We start from the raw sequence: 20,056 nt of genomic DNA, 5'->3' as shown, positions 1-20,056 counted from the left end.
GTATTAGATATACATTGATACTTCTATTAAGAAGGAAAGTCCATTTACATTATATGTCTCTGTTGATAACTTTATAAACAGGAGTAGAATTAATGTAAAACATAATGCCACATTTAAAATAAGTAAGACTTCATTTAAAAAAGAAATGGGCCAGGCATTGTGGCTCACACCTGTAATCTCAGCACTTTAGGAGGCTGAGGTGAGTAGATCACGAGGTCAGGATTTCGAGACCAGCCTGACCAACATAGTGAAACCTCATCTCTATTAAAAATACAAAAAAAAAATTAACCAGACGTGGTGACATGCACTGCTAATCTCAGCTGCTCAGGAGGCTGAGGCAGGAGAATCACTTGAACCCAGGAGGCAGAGGTTGCAGTGAGCCAAGATTGCACCATTGCACTCCAGTCCCTGGGTGACAGAGCGAGACTCTGTCTCAAAAAAAAAAGGATGAAAGACAAAAAGCGTGTTTTTTTTCAAACTGTGATTTTTGATCCATTAGTGGCTAGTAAGTTCAGTTTAGATGGTCTTTGAGAAAAATTTTAAGAATAGAATAGAATAGGAGTAGGTTAATATAGAAAAGAAAATATTCGAGCAATTATGAATCCCACTAGTGTGTGTGTGTGTGTGTGTGTGTGTGTGTGCATGTGCACTGTGTTAAGATGGAAATATTTTTCTTACATTTTTATGATTGACCTTGAACAAAAATAGTTTGTAAGCTACCAGTGTAGAAACAAGAAGATGAACTTGTCTTGCTGGTTATGAAACTCTAGGAAATTGAAATCTGTAAGACTGTCCCTAATCTGTAAAATGGGGAAAATGCACTCTACCTCACAGGGTTCAGGTAAGAATAATGTGCGATAATATGTGTTAAAGCTCCTACCATGATTTCAGTCACATATTAGGCACTCAGTAAATAGTTCCCTTTATTAAAAAACTCCTACTGTGATTTCAGTCACATATTAGGCACTCAGTAAATAGTTCCCTTTATTAGTGACAACATCACCAATGATAAAACTAACTTGGGACATTTCACAACACATTGAATTATATGCCTGGGAATCTTCAGATGTCTTGATGAGATGATGGGTATTCATGGAAAGTTACAAATTGAAAAACTAGACTAGAGTGAGAGATACGCAGGTAGATCTGTGCTAAGAACAGGGTTCTAGAACTGTATTTTGTTCCAATTATTCCTTACAGTAGCTTCTGGTTGATTAGGAATCTAATAGTCATTCAACCCATTAGTTATTTCTCCCAAATACCTCTAAAAATGTCATATATCCCTCAAGGGATAATTGGAGTTTATCTTCAGGCCTTGTCAGATATACACAATCTGACTTCAGTGGCTTCTGGATAAGATAGAACTAACGAGTTATTGTGAACATATTTCAGTTAGATTATCACCAGACAGGTAATAAGCAACCTATATCCTTGTTATAGCACAGACACAGATAATGGGATTCAGAAATAAAGTGAGAACCATTTAAAAACCAAACCACTAATATGTTTTTACCTCTCTAATATCGGTCATGTTTATCCAGAGTTTTGCTTATGTTCTCTTTATTCTTACTGATGGGCAAATCCTTTGATGGTAAAAAAGGATGTCTTCTTCATGGTACTGGCAAATATTTGGAACAAATACATGACTTTATGAATGGATGATTACTTATTATCAATAGAGAAATTATATTGCGAAAGACTCACTTTTTTTTCTTTAGTATTTTGTGAAAAGTCCATTTTAAATATCTTCCCAATGGATTTATAGCTATCACTACCTAAAGCACAGAAAGCTGGGATAGGGAAGTGGGTCTTCAAGCATTCACATGTGCACCAACTCACCTAGGGTAATATTATTCTGACCTGAATAGCATCCAGTGGGTGACAGAGCAGTGCCATGTCTGTGGATCCCAAAGAACTCTCCTTCATCTACAACAGTCGTAGGCTGTGTCTAGCTGCTATACTGATATTCCAGAGAATTTGGTTATTCTATGCCTAAAAAATATAATTTTCTATGTAGCCTGTGTGTTCTCTCTCTCTTTTCTTAATTTGTTTTCTGTTTGAGATCACTGTAAATAATTAACAAAATATAAAGACAATTTTTTTTTCCAGGTCTGAGAATGAATAAAGGTGCCATCACCCCTCCCCGGACTACTTCTCCTGCAAATTCAAGTTCCCCGGAAGTAATCCACCTGAAGGACATTGTCTGTTACCTGTCTCTGCTTGAAAGAGGAAGACCTGAGGATAAGCTTGAGTGTATGTGTTTCTTCATTTTGTTTATTTATCACCATTGGGGGCAGGAGAAAGGACTGAATATTGATTAACTTAAAATTGCATTAGTACAGTTCTATACTTTTTGTGAAATAAAGTGACCCCGCTTAATAGTAAAAATTTCCTCCTGCTGAGAATCAAACAATTACAAGATATTAAGATCTATTAATTTCAGGTTCTTATTTATCAAGTTCCATTTATAACTGATTATTTCTTGATTATGTTTGTCATATGACTTTAAAAAACTGTTCCTCAGTTCTTTGGAGTTAACAAGATGCTATTAGAAAGCAGCCTTTGAGTTGTTTTCATAAAGCATTTATTTCTAGTGTGTGCAGAAACCTTCCCATTAGTGAGTAAGAAACTTGCCTATAAGTATGCAACCTGCACCTTTTCGCCAGTGGAAATCTCCCTTGCAATCTTCAGCACTAACACTCTTGTTGGCAGAGACACATTATTTCTCAAATGCTAAACCTGAAAGTGTCATTTATAGTATTTGATACTGGATATTATAAATCATTAAACAATAGCTTTGTTTCTTTTAGGATATGGTGGCTAGAGAATTTCTATTCAGCTGAGGGAAAGTAAATAATTACTGTCTTTAACAAAATATAGTGACTGAGCTCTCTCTGGTGGCTAACTATGCTCATTGCAATATAAGAAAATATTTTTCAAGCATTTACTCTAAATCTGATCATTTGATCATCTATTCTATCTCTGAGGCTCTTTCTAAATATAGTCCTGGCAACTTACTCAATAATCTGATAAATTTGATTATATAGGATATGGTAAATTTAATGAAGAATGCTTGCTACCAGAATGATAGTGAAGATAATAGATCTAAACTTTAATATTTCTAAAGCAAATATAAATAATCATACTGTCTCAGAATTATTATTGGTAGGCATTTTTAGTTAAATTTAATAGTAACTTTTTGATAATATTTCTCCTTCCAATAAAGGATTTACTGTAATGTGATTATTTAAGAGTCACACCTGCTTAGGTTATGAATAAACCATATGAATATCATTCTTTAAATATATATTTATTATTCATAAATGTTGAATATTTGCATTTCAAGATTTATTTTGTATTCCTAAGAAGTTACAGAAATCTGTCTCATTCCAAAGTAAATATTAATGTTCAGTGAATTTCTATTGAAGTGACAGCCAGAGAGAAAGTTTGCTCAGGTGTTATCAGGAGCACGTTTGGGATGATTATAAACATATAAAGACAAACATTTTTTCCACATCTGAAAATGAATAAAGGCACCATCCATCCTCCCCAAGATGGTATTTGGTCTTGCAGTTTAACTATTTCTGGGTCAGCTGTATGTATATTGCTTTTAAGGTGGAATTCCTGAGAAGAATGCTTTTGAGTTTTCCGTGTGCATCCTTGAACCCACATAGATTTTGTCCACAGTTGCAGAAAGAATGTTAACTCACCACACTTTTCAAAAAGACGTGATGAATCTCATCCAACTGACCTGCCATTTACTTTTCTTTAGTGTTCTCAACCCCCTTCTCTCTGTTTTTTTCTTTGACTTTCCCAGCTTTCTTTCAAGCTTACACTAGATGCATTGCATTTTCCTTTTTTTAAAACCATTTCTTCAGACGGTTCTTATAGGCATTGTTGTTGTGGCCCAGAATTATCACTATCATTTTCACCAAATTCTTCAAAATGCATGATGCTGTCGGTCTGTTTTCTCATATCCTCTAATTTGGTGATTCTTACCACGGCTATACATCAGAATCATCCGAAGTTTGGTTTTCCTTTTCTTTTTTAATGCCAGTGCCTGGCCCTTTCCTATGTTAATTAAATAACAATCCCTCTTCCTCATCCACTTTCTTAACAATTTACCATATATTTTTACTCTTCTAAATTGCATATGTAAAAATTACTAACATGTATTCTTTTACAGTTACAGCTTTTTAAAAACGAATTCTCAGTAAGACTCCAAACATTTGTATTGATGGTTAGTTTAATACATACTTACTCCAAAAGGGTTACAACTTATTAAATACAGTATAGACCAAAAGAATGAAAATGAGAAAAAGCAATTATAATTAACACAGAGACACATGTGAACAAGCACCTAAAATTAACTTTTGCAGGTCAATGTTGAATTTGGATCTTATTTCCAGGTAGCTAAGCAGAAAGAAATACACACACGTTCATTTAGGTTAGAGGTTCTCAAACTTTATCACACATCAGAATCACCTGCAGGACTGGTACATCTGATTCAGCTGACCTGGGGTGGGATCTGAAAATGTGCATTTCTAAAAGTTTCCAGGTGATGCTGATGCTAATGTTCCAGGGACCACATTTTGAGAAGCACTGGCTTATGCAATTCCTTCTGTCCAGTGAAAACACACATACACAAAGAATTCACCTGAAATAAGTTGTTTTTCTTGGAGTTGATGAATAGTGACAGTATTTGTTAGGTACTTTTACCTGAGTTATTAGATAAAAGAATTACACGGTTGTCAATGTTTATATAAGTAGTACTTTGTTTCCCCAAATAATATTTTAAAAATCTATTCAGTGCCTCCCACCACTTTCCATTGCCTGTCTTTTCTGCCAGGCATTTATAAAATGTTTATTATAAAGCTTATTCCATTAAAAAATAGCAAACGAAAGTTCCCAAATGTTTTACTGATTACAGGAAGTCCTCACTTAACATCCTCAATAGGTTTTTGGAAGCTGTGACTTGAAGTAGAACAATGTATATAACAAAACCATTTTTTTTTGCTCATCAATGTTATAACAAAATGTTATGGAAGAAAAGAATGTTATTCGAGAGCCCTCTGTACCTTGTTTTGCTTGAAGTCACAGTTTCCCAGTATCTAGCAATCATATTGACTACTTACCATGTAAGTCATGTCTTCAACTTTATTTCCTTTATGCAATCCTAATTCTTCTCTCTGAGGAACTTCCCCGTCCCAAGGCTCTATCAGGTAGAAGGTGTTTGTTACCCTTAGACGTGTGCTTTGCATGCATGCATACGTGCATGTGTGCCTGTGTGTGTTGGGGTTGTGGGGAATTCCATTTTTATCTCCCCTTGTTGGTACCAAGTACCAACCGCCCCTGTGAATGAACAAGGACGTGGTCTCAGGGCTGATTTGCCCTTCTAACTTCAAGCGCTCCTTCATACTTTATGGAGCATCATCAACCTCTCTTTTACCCTCAAATCCTGTGGCTTTGCCTCCATTTTATTTCAGCCCTTCACTTCTATTACAATACTCCAAGCCTTGTAACTGCCGAGAACTGCTATTATTCTAAAACTAAACTGTCAACTTTACTTTGATCCCAGCCCGTATTCACTTAGCTTCTCACTCTCCTACTTTTAATTTAATGATTGCATAGTACAGTAATTAAGAACCTTGACTCTTCATTTATAATGATTGAATGCAAACCCTAGGTTGAGAATTAACTGTCTCAGTGATCTGAGTACATTTTTAAAACTTCCTCAGGACTCAATTTTCTCAACTGTAAAATTGGGATGATTAAATAGTCTCTATCCCATAGGATAACTATGAGGATTAGATAAACTAATATTTTTTCACATATGTCCCTTCACATTTATTACTTCACATAAATGCATGTTAGGTGAAATAAAAGTAAATTAAAACTGTTTTACCCTTGCCCACTTTACTCTCTCTTGAATTTGCCTGCTGACTTTTGGTTGTCCATCCTTTCAAATTTGAACTGATCTCATAATCCATGATGTTAATTAGTTTTTCACACTTAATTTCAGATATTCAACTTATTTGCTCCTATACTATACTGAGTGGCAGATAATTGGTGAAATAAAAATATAATTCTTTGGGTTGTAGCTCTACTCAAAACCTCAGCTGGCCTTCAGTGCTCGGTGTTTCTCTCATCTAGTTTTCTAGTTAAAAGTTAATCCATATAATGTTTTCTTTTTCCAGACAGCTACCTTTTTAATCATCATCTTATTCATTAAGTGTATGTTCTTGCAACTTCCTTTTATTTTACTTAAAACCTTATCAACTAATATACTTTTTTTTTCCTGTTTCTCTTCTGATTCAGAGTGAAAAAGTCCCTTTGATAGTTCCTGATTTCATAATGCATAAAATTGAAACCCTAAGGGCATACATACACTGATCTGACTCCACACTCTGCCAGGCTTGCTTTGACTGTGACCTGCACACATATGCACAAACCATGTCCTAGTCACATGGGTCAACTTTTCTAACATCAGACAAACCCTGAACTTTTCCACTTTCATCCCTTTGATTACAATGTGCAATTGCTGGGTTTCACCCCCCTGCTTCCCCACAGTGTATATTTGATCGAGTCTAGTCCACATTTGAGGTTTATCCTGCATCATGAATCTCTTGCCATCTCCTAATTGGATTTATTTTGCTCTCTTTTGTACCCTTGCAATAGTCTCTTTCCCATAGGATACATCTGTGTGTGTGTGTGTGTGTGTGTTTCAACAGGCAGATGCTCATAAATGATAGTTAAATGGAAGTGTATTAAAGTCAATGGGTAAAAATAAAGTCAATGAGTGCCTGAAAATATAAAAATAACATCAACTGTTTAAGATACCGAATAATACTAACTTTATATTTTTGACTTTAAAATACATGATATTCACATTTGAATTTGTGCTTATCAAGTTATTAATGATTCAACAAGAATTTTTAATATTATCTTACATTTTCTTAAAATGTATCACTGAAGAGAAAATCAATAGGGAAATATTCAGAAAGTAGATAACTGACATACAGAGATTGAACAGTCACCTACATATTAAAAGTTACTTCCCCATGCAGTATTAACCTTAGAAACAATGAAATTTAATAGTGAAGAGACCTTAAAGATCACCTAGTCAACTTTCCTATAGTTTGTCAATGGAAAAAAAAAAAAAAAACCAATAGAGGGTGGTTATTAATTACACTACCAGTTTATCTAGTTATGACTAAAACCCATAATTTCTGAGCTACTTTATAGGGCTCTTTTTATTTTGAAAAGCTGTCTTTTGTTGTTTTTATTGTTGTTTCTCTCATGAATAAAAGGAGAATCTATCTCTCTGTTATACTGGATGAGAAACACACCTAAGCAGCTGATAGTTTTCACTCTGCTTTTAAAGTTCATTAAATCAGTATTGAAATATACAAGAGTGGAAAAAAGTGAATTAAAGAAATTCCAACTTAAATGCCTTTTATAAATATATTTTACATTTTATATTAATAATATATATCATATCATATCATATCATATCATATAATGATCATATCAACAACATATAATGGTAAGTGCAAAACACCAGAGTATGTATAGTAGGATATATTCATTATGAAAACAGATAGAAACTTGCAAATCTTTTGGAAGAGAAAAAAATTGGGATATAAAAATTTATCTTGCATAATATGCCTTTGCTCTGATCTTTTAACTAAATACATGTGTGGGCATATAATTGTTTCTATATAAAGTGAAATTACATGAGCATAAAAATAGGAAAAATGTGGGTTAAACTAGTTTATAACATTGAAGCAGGTACCCCTATTTGGAAGCTGTCATGTTGTCAGAATAATTTTAACATTGGGCTTTTTAAGCTTTTGCAGCCAAATATCTATATATTTATTTTGTTTTTAAAAATAAGATCCTTTTGTTCAGTGATTCCCTTGATCTTCGGGCCTGACTTTACTTTTAAATACTAAGAAATAGTCTTACTATATAATTTGAAAATTCAATATTAATAATGTCAATATTATTTTTAAATATAGTTTTAAAAGGGAAAGGCTTTATAGGCTCACCAGGCCAAACAAATTTTATTTTCCATGGAGTTAATAGCTGCCTTTTTTCTAACTTAATTAATTATTTTTCTTATTTATTTATTTATTTATTTATTTAGAGACATAGTCTCACTCTGTTTCCCAGGCTAGAGTGCGGTGACACAATATTGGCTCACTGCAACCTCCGCCTCTTGGGTTCCAGTGATTCTCCTGCCTCAGCCTCGCTAGTAGATGAGATTACAGACACGTGGCACCATGCCTGGCTAATTTTTGTATTTTAGTAGAGATGGGGTTTCACCATGATGGTCAGACTGGTCTCGAACTCCTGACCTCAAATGATCCACCCGCCTCATTTTCTCTATTTCTATAACTAATCAATTCCCAATTTCTCCACCATAAATTTATGTTCGTAAACTTGCGCTCTTCATTTGCTCTTGAATATTTTAATTGATAATCACTTTCACCCTTTATTTTAGTTGTTCTCTTTCTTGAACCAATATTATTTGGATGCTGAACATCCAAGACAGAACTCTGAATTATTATTTTTTCTTGTTTTTTTTTTTTTTTTTTTTTTTTTTTCTATTTTCCACCTTCTTTTCTTTCTTCTTATGTTTTTCAGTCCATATCTGGGACATCTTTTTTACCTGGTGATGAGATTTTTCCCAATTTTTCTTGCATTTAACTTCACAGAGAATCCATTTTTTTCTTAGCTTGATCCTTATATGTTCCTATTTGTATTTCATGGATCGAAACTTTCCTTTTAGTTTTAAGGTTTCCCCTCTTCCCTACTTTGTTGGTTTCTTCCAAACTACTTGTGTTGAAAGAACTTTTCTGATGGTCGTACTTGTATAGATGAGTACTCATACCAATGGTATTGACTTACTGGGGATAAGGAAAGGGACTTATTCTTTCAATGTTCGGTATATTCGCTTTCACGTAATTACCTTGTTTTGGTCTTGTGTTCTTACACTCAGAATTCCTGAGTACCTTTAGCCCAGAATTCCTTTCATTTTCACTTTTGCGGAACTCAAAGATCTAGTCTTCTGTTGGGGGAGAGAGCTTACATACACCCCAGATAATCCTGTGAAGATTATCTGTTAATTTTCCAACTCACCACCTTTCTAAGCAAATCTATGCTTCTTCACCTCTACCAGCTTAATTTATATTTCTAAGATGTCTAAGTCAACATATATGTGTACATATTTTCTCCAGCTCCTGAAAATTGTGTTAGTGTTTTCTGCTCTCGTATTTTCTTTCTGCTTACAGATTTCTTCCTATTTTATCTCTTACTGTCACTATAGTGGTAATTCAACAGAAAACCAAGGTAAATATGTGTGTTCAATACTTCGTGTTTTGCATTACCTAGCTACAATTTTAAATTAGAAAAGTAGACTTATCACTGAAAATTAAAGTCTTAGAATTTCTCTTTCTTCTCCTGGATGAAAGAAAAGTTTTATCCTTGACCTTGACTTGGTAATATTTAGAGTACACAGTACTTGGTATTCAATATATGTGTGATATTTTTATTATTGTTATTATATTAACTAGAGCCTAAAACTCTTCAAACTTTCTTCCTTGATGAATTAGACAGAATTTATAGACAGCATTAACTCTTGTTAATGTGTTTAGGAATAAATTATTTAAAATATTAGATTCTTCAGGCACTAATGAAGTAGAGATTTTCGGACCAACTTTCCTACTGGAATCAACTGGAAAACTGGAACAAAGTTTCAGGAAAATATCAAGGCAACCTGGATATTTAGGGCAAATTTTCGGGAGAAAGAAACATGGCTTTTTCCATTGAATTTAAGAAATTAAAGTACAAGTCACTTATATATTTTTCTAGATAACGAGCAGAATGGAAGCCAGATATTAGCAATCAAGTAAAGTTATATATGTAAAGTGGCTAGAATAACATGTCCAGGTTCAAGTTGGGATTATTACAGACATTTAAATTTGGCCTAACATTAGAAAGTGAAACAATGTGTTTTGCCACATTAAGAGAATAAAGAAGAAAATCATAAAAGTATTTTATCACATTCCATATGTATTCTATTCATGGGTGAAAGCAAAACAACTGTAATAGCAAAAATTCTTAAGTAACAGAAAGTAAAGAACTCCATTTATCTAATAATGTGTATATATAGGAAATTCCCATCAAACTTTAAAAGTGAAATATTGAAGTTTCTCTCATTGATATTGGGAACAAGACAAGAATGGCCACTACTCTAAGTATAATTCAACTTTGTGTCAGAGATCATTGCCCATGGCAACAAGACAAGAAAAATACATGGACTTTAAGAGGATGGGAAAGAAGAAATTGAAATTCATTGTTTGTTATAGACTACTCAGTAATCTACAGATAGATCAAATACTTGAATTAATAAGTGTGTTTAGCAAGAGCTGTGCCTACAAGGTAGAAATAAAAATCACTTGTATTTCCGTATGACACCAACTAATAATAAGTAAATAAAATTTAAGAAATTTTACCATTTATCAAATCAAAATTAGTAAATACCTGGGAATAAATCTTTAAAAACTATTTGAAAGGTATCTATACAGAACAGTATGAAACATTATTGAGAGAAATTAAAGCTCTAAATAAAGAGGATTATAACATGGTTGTAGATTTCAAGACGCAGCATTTTAAAGATTCTCCCCCAAACAGATCGATAGATTCAGTACAATCACATTAGAAATCCAGCAGTGTTATTTTGGTTAGTTTTTTGTTTTGTTTTGTAATAGGAGAAAGAAAAGATTGGCAAATGTTTTCTAAATGTCATATTCAATTCAATTCAAAAGAAGGGATGTAGAAGTCAAGATAATGGGTGTCTTTGGAGAGAGAAGAAGAAATAATGATGGAGGAGGATGAAAGGAGTTCTGATTTGTTAGTAAGAATTTGATTTCTTGATTTAGAGGTAATAGTTACATTGGTGTGTACACTTTAATAATGTATTAAATAATACATTTATCTGTAAGTGTAATATTTCAATAGTAAGTTCCTTTTTAAAACCAATGTTAAGTACACACTACCCTTGGGAAAGACATAGAATCAGGTTTGTTTTAACTGGTTGTTTTTAATAAAGCATGTTATTATTTTTAAGCAATATTTAGGAGCACACAGAATCATTGGGAGAGGTACAAAACAAATTCTAGAGGCTGCCCCTTCAGGAATGATGACCAAATGAAGTATAAAATTGGGCTGGGATGGTTTCTTCCAAACACCCGACTCATCCAGAACCCTGGATGTTCTCTCTGAAACCACTGCCACCTCCCATCACCAGAATGGATTCTGTGCAGACTTCTTTTGCTTAGGTCACTAGCATCTGATTGATAACCTAGGACTGTGCTTCTGTGTGGTGGAGCCTGGGTCATGTGCACAGTCTAGCTTCAAGTCAGGCTAGTAAAGAAAAGGTATCCAGAGTTTTCATTTTCTAATGGTCTTCATAAAGTGTGATTTCCAGAAAATAGGAAGAAGTTTCAAACACTGTCAATAATGAATGCCCAATATCTATACATCGTACCCATGTGTGTTTCTTTGAGTTCATGTTCCCAGTAAGGTCAACAAATAGGAACAGGGTTTCCACAAATTTGAGCAACGTGAAATGGTCATTTTTGCAGTCATTTACTACAGTAAGGGTTAACAGAGTCATAAATGTCCCTCAATCTAAAATATATTTAGGCTTTTCTAGGTATTTGCCTTATTCCTGGTAGTTAATCCTTTCTCTGAGTAGTCAGTCAATTCTTACCACTTAACAAAGATATTTTTTACTATTTGCTGCTGCGCTGCAATCGCTTGGAATGCTAGGTATGCATAATGTTGTATGTTGCTGTTTCCTTCTGCATTTTATTTATTTATTTTATTTATTTTATTTTGTTTTTTGAGACAGAGTCTCGCTCTGTCGCTCAGGCTGGAGTGCAGTGGCCAGATCTCAGCTCACTGCAAGCTCCGCCTCCCGGGTTCACGCCATTCTCCTGCCTCAGCCTCCCGAACCGCTGGAACTACAGGCGCCCGCCACCTCGCCCGGCTAATTTTTTGTATTTTTAGTAGAGACAGGGTTTCACCATGTTAGCCAGGATAGTCTCGATCTCCTGACCTTATGATCCACCCACCTCGGCCTCCCAAAGTGCTGAGATTACAGGCGTGATGCATTTTATTTTATTTATTGACTATGTGAGAGGGAATCATTACCATGATTTATAAATACAGATATGTATGTCTTTTAGTTGGCTTAGTATTATCGCCCTTAAGTCAATAGACAGACATTTGTTTTCTTACACTTTAACATCTTTAACATTTGTTTGCATCTTATAATAAATAGAATATTATAGTTATATGGCTAACGTTTTATTTCTTTTTAGCAATATATAGACCAATTATGCATCTTAATAATAATCATATATTAGAATTGGTGAAATGCAGTAACCATTAAATACAAAAATAATCACCTACAGATAGACTATCAAGGTCATTATATAATTATGCCTCTTAGTTATCAACGTCTTTATTAACATTATAGACCTCAGAATCAAGATCATTCAGGAAATTATACAAACTCAAGATAAACCCTTACTTCCATTCTTCTATTTTTACAGCTGTGTCTTTCTTCTCTGTTTATCTCGAAATGGCACCTGTGGCCTCTTCCACAGCCTCCTGGGGATGTGTGAATTATACAAGGGAATCCTCAGGCCCATCAGGGACCTCTGTCATCTGCTTTCCTGAATCCGCTAACAGAGAGCCAATGTTCTCCTTTTCCTTACTTGATTAGTTCAAAGATCAGTTACCCTCTGAAGCTCCACTTCAGATTTAAACAAATAAACCATGAAAGCCATGATCGTAATGCAATTTTTCTGTGCTGGCTTCCTCCATCAGAAAGAATCTGTTATTTTGCACTCCTCCTTCCTCGCCCATACTGCTTGGGGATCAATCCTAACAATGGCATCTATTTGTACCGTGATCTATGGCCTTCGGTTCACTTTTATATCTATAGCCTCCCTTAACTTTCATGGTAAATGTGTGTTATGGTAGAATGATTATTCTCATTTCACAGATAAAGAAAACAGTTTTTGACGAAGCTCTTGTAATAGTGAATGATTGATTTCAAATTATACTTGATTTCAAAAATTTCACATTAGTTGTTTTTCCTTATGCACTCTGCTCTTTAATACCCAGGATTTGAATATTTCAACTTCTTCCCTTTTATTTTTGAGTTGACATTTAATGATCTTGTAATAAAGAGTTTAAACAAATAATAGTACTTTTTAGTGTCTTCTAGAAACAAACAAAATTTAATAGACTTTATATGTGCCATCCAGTATTTCTATTAATCAATTCATTCATTTTCAATTAAGTTTGAGAAATAATCCCACAAATTAATTGTTTGGAGCAGGGTAGGAATTTAGTATTTGTTTTCAACACAAACTAAATGTTAATGAATATACTTTAAACTAACATTGATCTCATTTGCCTATAATCTTGTTTTCAACACCTCTTTTATTCTAGTTATGTTTCGCCTTTATGACACGGATGGGAATGGCTTCCTGGACAGCTCGGTAATTTTTTTCTTCAAATTTTCTGTGAAAACTTCAAAGAGTTTCTTCTGAAAAATGCAATGAATAAATGTATAGTTATTACCACAGAAGTCACACTTAATGTAATTTACATCCACTCATATGGCATTTTTATCTTTTGACTCTTTGAAAGAGAGTGATCTGAGGAAACTGTTGGGATTACAGTTTTTCTACTGAACAGTTTTGCTACCACTACACGACTTTTTAAGATTTTTTGTTTTCCTGCACTGAAGTTAGGTAAAAAAAGAAAGGCCCCAGCCTTGTCTGAATAAAACATAAGATTAAGTTGAAACCATTGATCTAGAATGAAGGAAAAACTATTCGTAACATTTGGCATTAAGGAAACTTGAGACTATAAGTAGAATTTTAAGGGTTTGTAAAGTCAATTTAATTATCTCATTCTTTTCCCAGTTTTTACATGGTATCTTTAGTCCTATATGCTGCTGAAATAGGCAAATATATTTACAGATTGCTTTCACAAACTTTGCTTTTTAAATATCTCATCCAATTTAATATTCAGTTTACATTCTTATAGTCATAAAAATAAGAAAATACCATCTTTCTATGCTTAACTGAAAGGAAAAATTAAATGTTTGTTTGTAATATATGGAAATCATTCCTAGCTTTCAGAGAAATAGAAAGTAGTTTTTCGTCCTAGTGCACAGATCAGTACTGTGCATGAAAGTCCATTTCAGGTTCTGTCCAATAATCTACCTTATGTTTGGTAACATATTTTGCATATTATATTATTTCTTGTTATATCAAGGAAATAAAAGAATATTAATAGAATAAGTGTCATATTATGGAAATTTTGAAGTGCCCCATTTTTAATATATTTAATATTATTAAAAAACAAATGTTTCGATATATTTAATAATGACTGAAATAGACATGATCTCTGAAAATGAGTGAGGTTTTCTTGTCGTCTGATAGACCACCCTATGGCAGCTAAAATAGACTTTTAAAAGCAAAGCAATGAGTTTGGAAGCCTATTTACGTAACTTTGAGTAGGATAATGGTATATCAGCTTCTCCAGAGAGAGATTAAAATATATAACTCCTACTCTAGGAAATGACCATCACTCTGAATTGATGCTGTTACTGTGGGATTTATTATGTTTAAGTCTCAGTAATTTTTCAAATACTGGCCGGGCATGGTGGCTCATGCCTGTAATCCCAGCATTTTGGGATGCCAAGGCAGGCGGATCACCTGAGGTCAGCAGTTTGAGACCAGCCTGGCCAACATGGTGAAACCCCATCTCTACTAAAAATCCAACAATTGGCCAGGTGTGGTAGTGGGCACCTGTAATCCCAGCTACTCGGGAGGCTGAGGCAGGAGAATCACTTGAACCTAGGAGGCGGAGGTTGCAGTGAGCCGATATTGTGCCATTGCACTCCAGCCTGGTCAAGAGAGCAAGAGTCCATCTCAAAAAAAAAAAAAAAAAAAAAAAAAAAAATGTTTTTTTTTCAAATGCTATTATTTTTTAGTGCCTTGTGATCTTCAGTTTCCCAGTAGAAATACCAAGCTACATAATAAATTTGCTCATTTTATGGTGCCATTTCATCACTAGAACTTTTCATTTCTTTTGGATACTTTAATATGTTATTATAGCACTTGTGACTACACTAATGGAAATTATATTTTAATGGAGAGTTGTTTTATTTAATGTTTCTTTTTAAATTAAATTAAAATGATGATTCTTTACTAGGCTTTAGCCATGGGTTGGCAGTTGATTTGAAAATTGAGTCAAAGAGTCCGTATTTTTTTTTGGTCTCTGGCCATTTTTTGTTAGCATATACAGCAGATTACTAGCAATATTTAGAACTGTAGTCCCAATATTAAACAATGAATTGGAGATAAATATATTTAGTTTTGGTTAAACTAGTCTCTACTTTTTGTAATTAAAGGTCTGGATTTCGTTTCTAGGGTTTTCTCCACAATACTTACTGCTCCAATATTTTTCCTTCACTGTCAGGTTTAAATTGTACCTTCTGACATCATGTGTCTTGATAACGTTAAGGTGTGGCAGTTTACCTACTGGGGGCAAAACAGAAAGAAAATGATAATTTGAAAATTGTCACTATTTCTAATAATAATAGTTAAGATTTGTTGATTATTTGCAATATGGCAAACAACAAAATAAATGCATTTTGTATAATAACATGTTTAATCTTTGCAGCAATACTGTGAAGGAGTTAAAGTTAGAGTAGCTATTTTGCCAATGAGAAAACTGAGTCTTAGGTGGGCTGGCATACCTAATATCACATGCCTACATAACAGTCCACCAAAAATAGTTTCTGTTCTTAAAAGATATCCAGAAACTTTAACACTTCCAAGCCATTAATGCATATGTAAGCAAAGATGGAGTAGGTGAGAGATTAGTCATGCATGTGTGCACACACATGCACACTTTTAACCTATAATTCAAAGGGATTTATGTTTTAAAATCTGTTAATCTGTAATAAATACATTTATATTTGTATTACTTTTGGGGCAGCCTGTCTTACTTAAGTAACATATTCATAATTATATTTTTTTTTCTGGAGAGACGGAATATAGCTTTTATTAGTTCCTCGGGGGGAACTACGGCTCCCCAAAAGAGAATCTGTCTTATCGTATTTCTTCTCTATTCCATGAACATCGACTACATATATTAGATTAGAGATTTGAGTAGAATAATCTTTCACTACTGTACTTTCAAGCTTCATTCTCATATACTTCTTACATTTTAAATCATATACCACTTTTCAAATTGTCACGTTTTCACGTAGAATTACAAGCATTTCACAAAGCCACGTTTCATCTTTTCTGTAGATAGACAAAAATTAAAACATTCGATAAATAGGTAGGAAAATGTTTCAATTAATTTAGCCAGGTCGTATGTATTTGCAATTTGAAGAACTTGCAATTCTTCAAAGAGTTGTTAATTGAGCAGAATAATATGGAAATTCAAACTAAAATTTCATCCTCTCACAAAATAAATGCTACATATACTTGCCCTGCAAACTTTGACCCCGAACACTCTTCTATCAAAAGCAAATTATTCAATACATGACTAGAACAGTCAATATACATTCTCACTGTATCAAGATAAAAATAGACTTCTCACTTGTCCTCAAATGATTTTTCCACCCTTTCACATCTGTTTTCAAGCCAAAGGTTCAGGGAATTCAGTGTCTTAAAAATCACATGTGACAATATATAATCTGCTCCTGCTTTCTTCAGACACTCTTTTAGTAGAAGAAAATGTATTTTTTGTACAGTTGTGCCCTCTCCTGGTGAACATTTCTAGACAATGTGTAAGATAAATTTGTATTTAGGATTCTCTTTTCTTTATATAGTTAATTAGACCTTTAAAAAGGATTATGTACATATATATATTCCCATGGAACTCATTTAACTTTTTAAGTTACACATTGAACGAAACAATTCCTGCAAGTGAAAGATTTAAAACTCACTAAGATCTTGTAGTCATATTTTTTATCTCTCTTTCTCTTCCAGGAGCTAGAAAATATCATCAGTCAGATGATGCATGTTGCAGAATACCTTGAGTGGGATGTCACTGAACTTAATCCAGTAGGTATATGAATGATTTCACTATTGGCTAAATTCTGGAGGGCCACTCTCCTCTCCTTCCCCTTCCCCTTTTCCTTCCTTCCTTCCTTCCTTCCTTCCTTCTTTCCTTCCTTCCTTAATTCCTTCCTTCCCTCCCTCCCTTCCTTCTTTCTCTCTCTCTCTCTCTCTCCCTTTCTTTTTCTTTCTTTCTTTCTCTTTCTTTCTTTCTCTTTCTTTCTTTCTTTCTTTCTTTCTTTCTTTCTTTTTTCTTTCTTTCTTTTTTTCTTTCTTTCTCCTTCCCTCCTTCCCTCCTTCCCTCCTTCCCTCCTTCCCTCCTTCCCTCCTTCCCTCCTTCCCTCCTTCCTTCCTTCCTTCCTTCCTCCCTTCCTCCCTCCCTTCCTTCCTTCCTGTCTTTCTTTGTCTTTTCTGGGACCCTAATATATTCCTGTCACTTGATTTTGTCTTTTGATAACTAAGTTACTATTTCTAATCTGAAGACAAAGTGGATTCTGAATAAGATAACAAGGTATATGTGGAGTTCTGAAGCTCTTAACAGTAACTTTTGCTTTCTTCCTCATGGAATTTATTTTGAATGGTGGTCTTACATACATGTGGATAAGCAGAAGATCCTGATAGACACTGCCAAGGTCATGCCATGCCATAAAAGAAGATGGTAGTTTTCCATGCACAGTGCATTGTGTTACCTTGCATATATGTGTTATATAATGCTTTCAGCTCTCTGAGGTAGATACACTATTTTTTTTTCATTTTGCAGAGGAGTAAATTAAGACACAACTATGTTAAAATTACTTGCCCAAAGCTCTTTAGTTAGTTTGAATCAGGAATTTTTAATTGAATTGTTTAGAGAAACAGTATCTAAAAATGCTTATAAGAGCACAGCATTCTTATTTTGAATAAATTTCAAAATTTCAACATTATTCAAATACATTTTAAAATATACTTGATTTGAAACCATAATTTTGGCCACAAAAATATTCTGGGGAAATTTGATAAGAGATATTGAGTTTATATTGTTTGTAAAACCTTTAGCAAAGTGCATATGAATAAAGCAAATTCAAATAAATTTTATTTAAATGATTTACATTTTGTGCAAATTCAAGAAGTGTATATTTAACCTCCGTTCACATTTATGAAGTAAACAACAGGATAATGGCATGATTATATGCTGCAAGAACTCTGATAGCATTTTCCTGTCTCACTGGGATTAGAATTTTTCTAGTTTTAAATCAACTATTGGGAAATGCATGTGCTGTGCTTATAGTGAGTGGCAGATGTCATTAACAGGTTGCCATTTGTATGTGGAATAATTAAGTAGATGGTAACATGTATTTAATTTATTGTTTGACTCACTTTAATATTTTCACTGAAAACCAGGAATTTCTGATTAGTTCTGTTGCCCTTTTAATTGACAACAGCTTTCTCCTCTCCTACTCACCTTGCTACCTGTGCAGATGAGTCATCTATCAATCAAGCCAACTTGTTACTAGAGGGAGAGTGGGAGGGGGATTTGTTTTTCCATTCAGGTTTCTAAACAGTGAGCACTACCACTTCTCATCAAAAGTATTTTTGGTATGTGTGTGTGTGTGGGCGGGGGGTGTTTGTAGCTTTGAGAAAAAGGAGATCAGGATGCTAGGAGGAAGGGGAGAGCTAGTGGCTGAGTAGTCTTTCTACAACAAATACCTACTGTATTTGTCAGACTATTGACTGGAGAATACAAGCAATAAAGTATAGCATTATTTGACATGTGTGTTACTGGTAAGTCTGCTACAATTCTAGGGAGCTGAAATGGTACAAAGTTATACATTATGTCTGCTGTCATGGAAACTGCCTCATCATCTTGCCTAAGGCTTCAATAATAGCTCTCATTGTAAACAAATGTACACATCAGCAGGCTTCTGATCGTTTGCATATATAAATAAAGAGAAATGGGCCGGTCTCAGTGGCTCGTGCCTGTAATCCCAGCACTTTGGGAGGCCAAGGCAGGTGGATCACAAGGTCAGGAGATCGAGACCATCCTGGCCAACACGGTGAAACCCTGTCTCTACTAAAAATACACACACACACACACACACACACACACACAGTTAGCCAGGAATGGTGGCGGTCACCTGTAGTCCCAGCTACTTGGGAGGCTGAGTCAGGAGAATGGTGTGAACCCGGGAGACGGAGGTTGCAGTGAGTCAAGATTGTGCCACTGCACTCCAGCCTGGGCTACAGAGCGAGACTCCGTCTCAAAAAGAAAATTAAAAAAAAAAAAAAAGGAAAAGAGAGCGAGAGAGCGAGAGAGAGAGAGAAATGAGCATTTGAGGTTGATTGTAGTAGTAGGGAAGACTGGAGTGTCCCTAGAAATTTTTATCAAATTAACTCAGGCTCTACACTCAGTTCAATCTTATTTTTTTATGAGGCCCATGGGATTTGAGACACAGTCAGAGGATGGCTTTAACGTGAGATTTACTAGGTACAAAAAGGAAAGCATCACGCATCTGAAACAAATGTCATTGTTTTATTTCTCTTATGATTGTTACATTTCTACTAATTCATCAGCAAGCTCTTGAGAATCAGGGGGAGAAAAATAACCTAATTTTCAAATACAATACTTCCTGAGTGAAGACATCAAGCACAAGAGTGTCTAGGCAGACAATACTTCTACCAAGAAATTAAATATTTCATGCATTGCATCTTTTCCAATCTCTGTTCCAATGCTCTCTGCATTTTTTTCCGAATTGATTAACATTTTTGTATTATATAAAGACAGTGAATTCCTTTCTTTATTAGAATTCTTACCATGTTTGCCATCTTGATGCCATTAGATGGGAAGCACTTTGCTTTCCCAGCAACCAAGGGTAATATGTTCGGAACTTATATGTAATTTCTATTAA

The 20,056-nt window shown here is 34.3% G+C and overlaps 1 protein-coding gene across 1 annotated transcript in view; it reads left to right on the top strand.

The window, feature by feature from the left end:
• The window catches only part of DGKB (diacylglycerol kinase beta), a 774,912-nt gene that overhangs the window by 200,686 nt on the left and 554,170 nt on the right, over window positions 1-20,056 (top strand). Inside the window, exons 5-7 of the mRNA XM_033193061.1 lie at window positions 2,110-2,253; window positions 13,534-13,583; window positions 17,103-17,177. Coding sequence (XP_033048952.1) covers window positions 2,110-2,253; window positions 13,534-13,583; window positions 17,103-17,177 — 269 coding nt within the window. The remainder of the gene's footprint in view (window positions 1-2,109; window positions 2,254-13,533; window positions 13,584-17,102; window positions 17,178-20,056) is intronic.

Source organism: Trachypithecus francoisi, unplaced genomic scaffold (genome assembly GCF_009764315.1).
Source record: "Trachypithecus francoisi isolate TF-2019V2 unplaced genomic scaffold, Tfra_2.0 Lachesis_group4, whole genome shotgun sequence".
Lineage (NCBI taxonomy): Eukaryota > Metazoa > Chordata > Mammalia > Primates > Cercopithecidae > Trachypithecus > Trachypithecus francoisi.
This window is presented reverse-complemented; position numbering and strand designations above follow the sequence as displayed.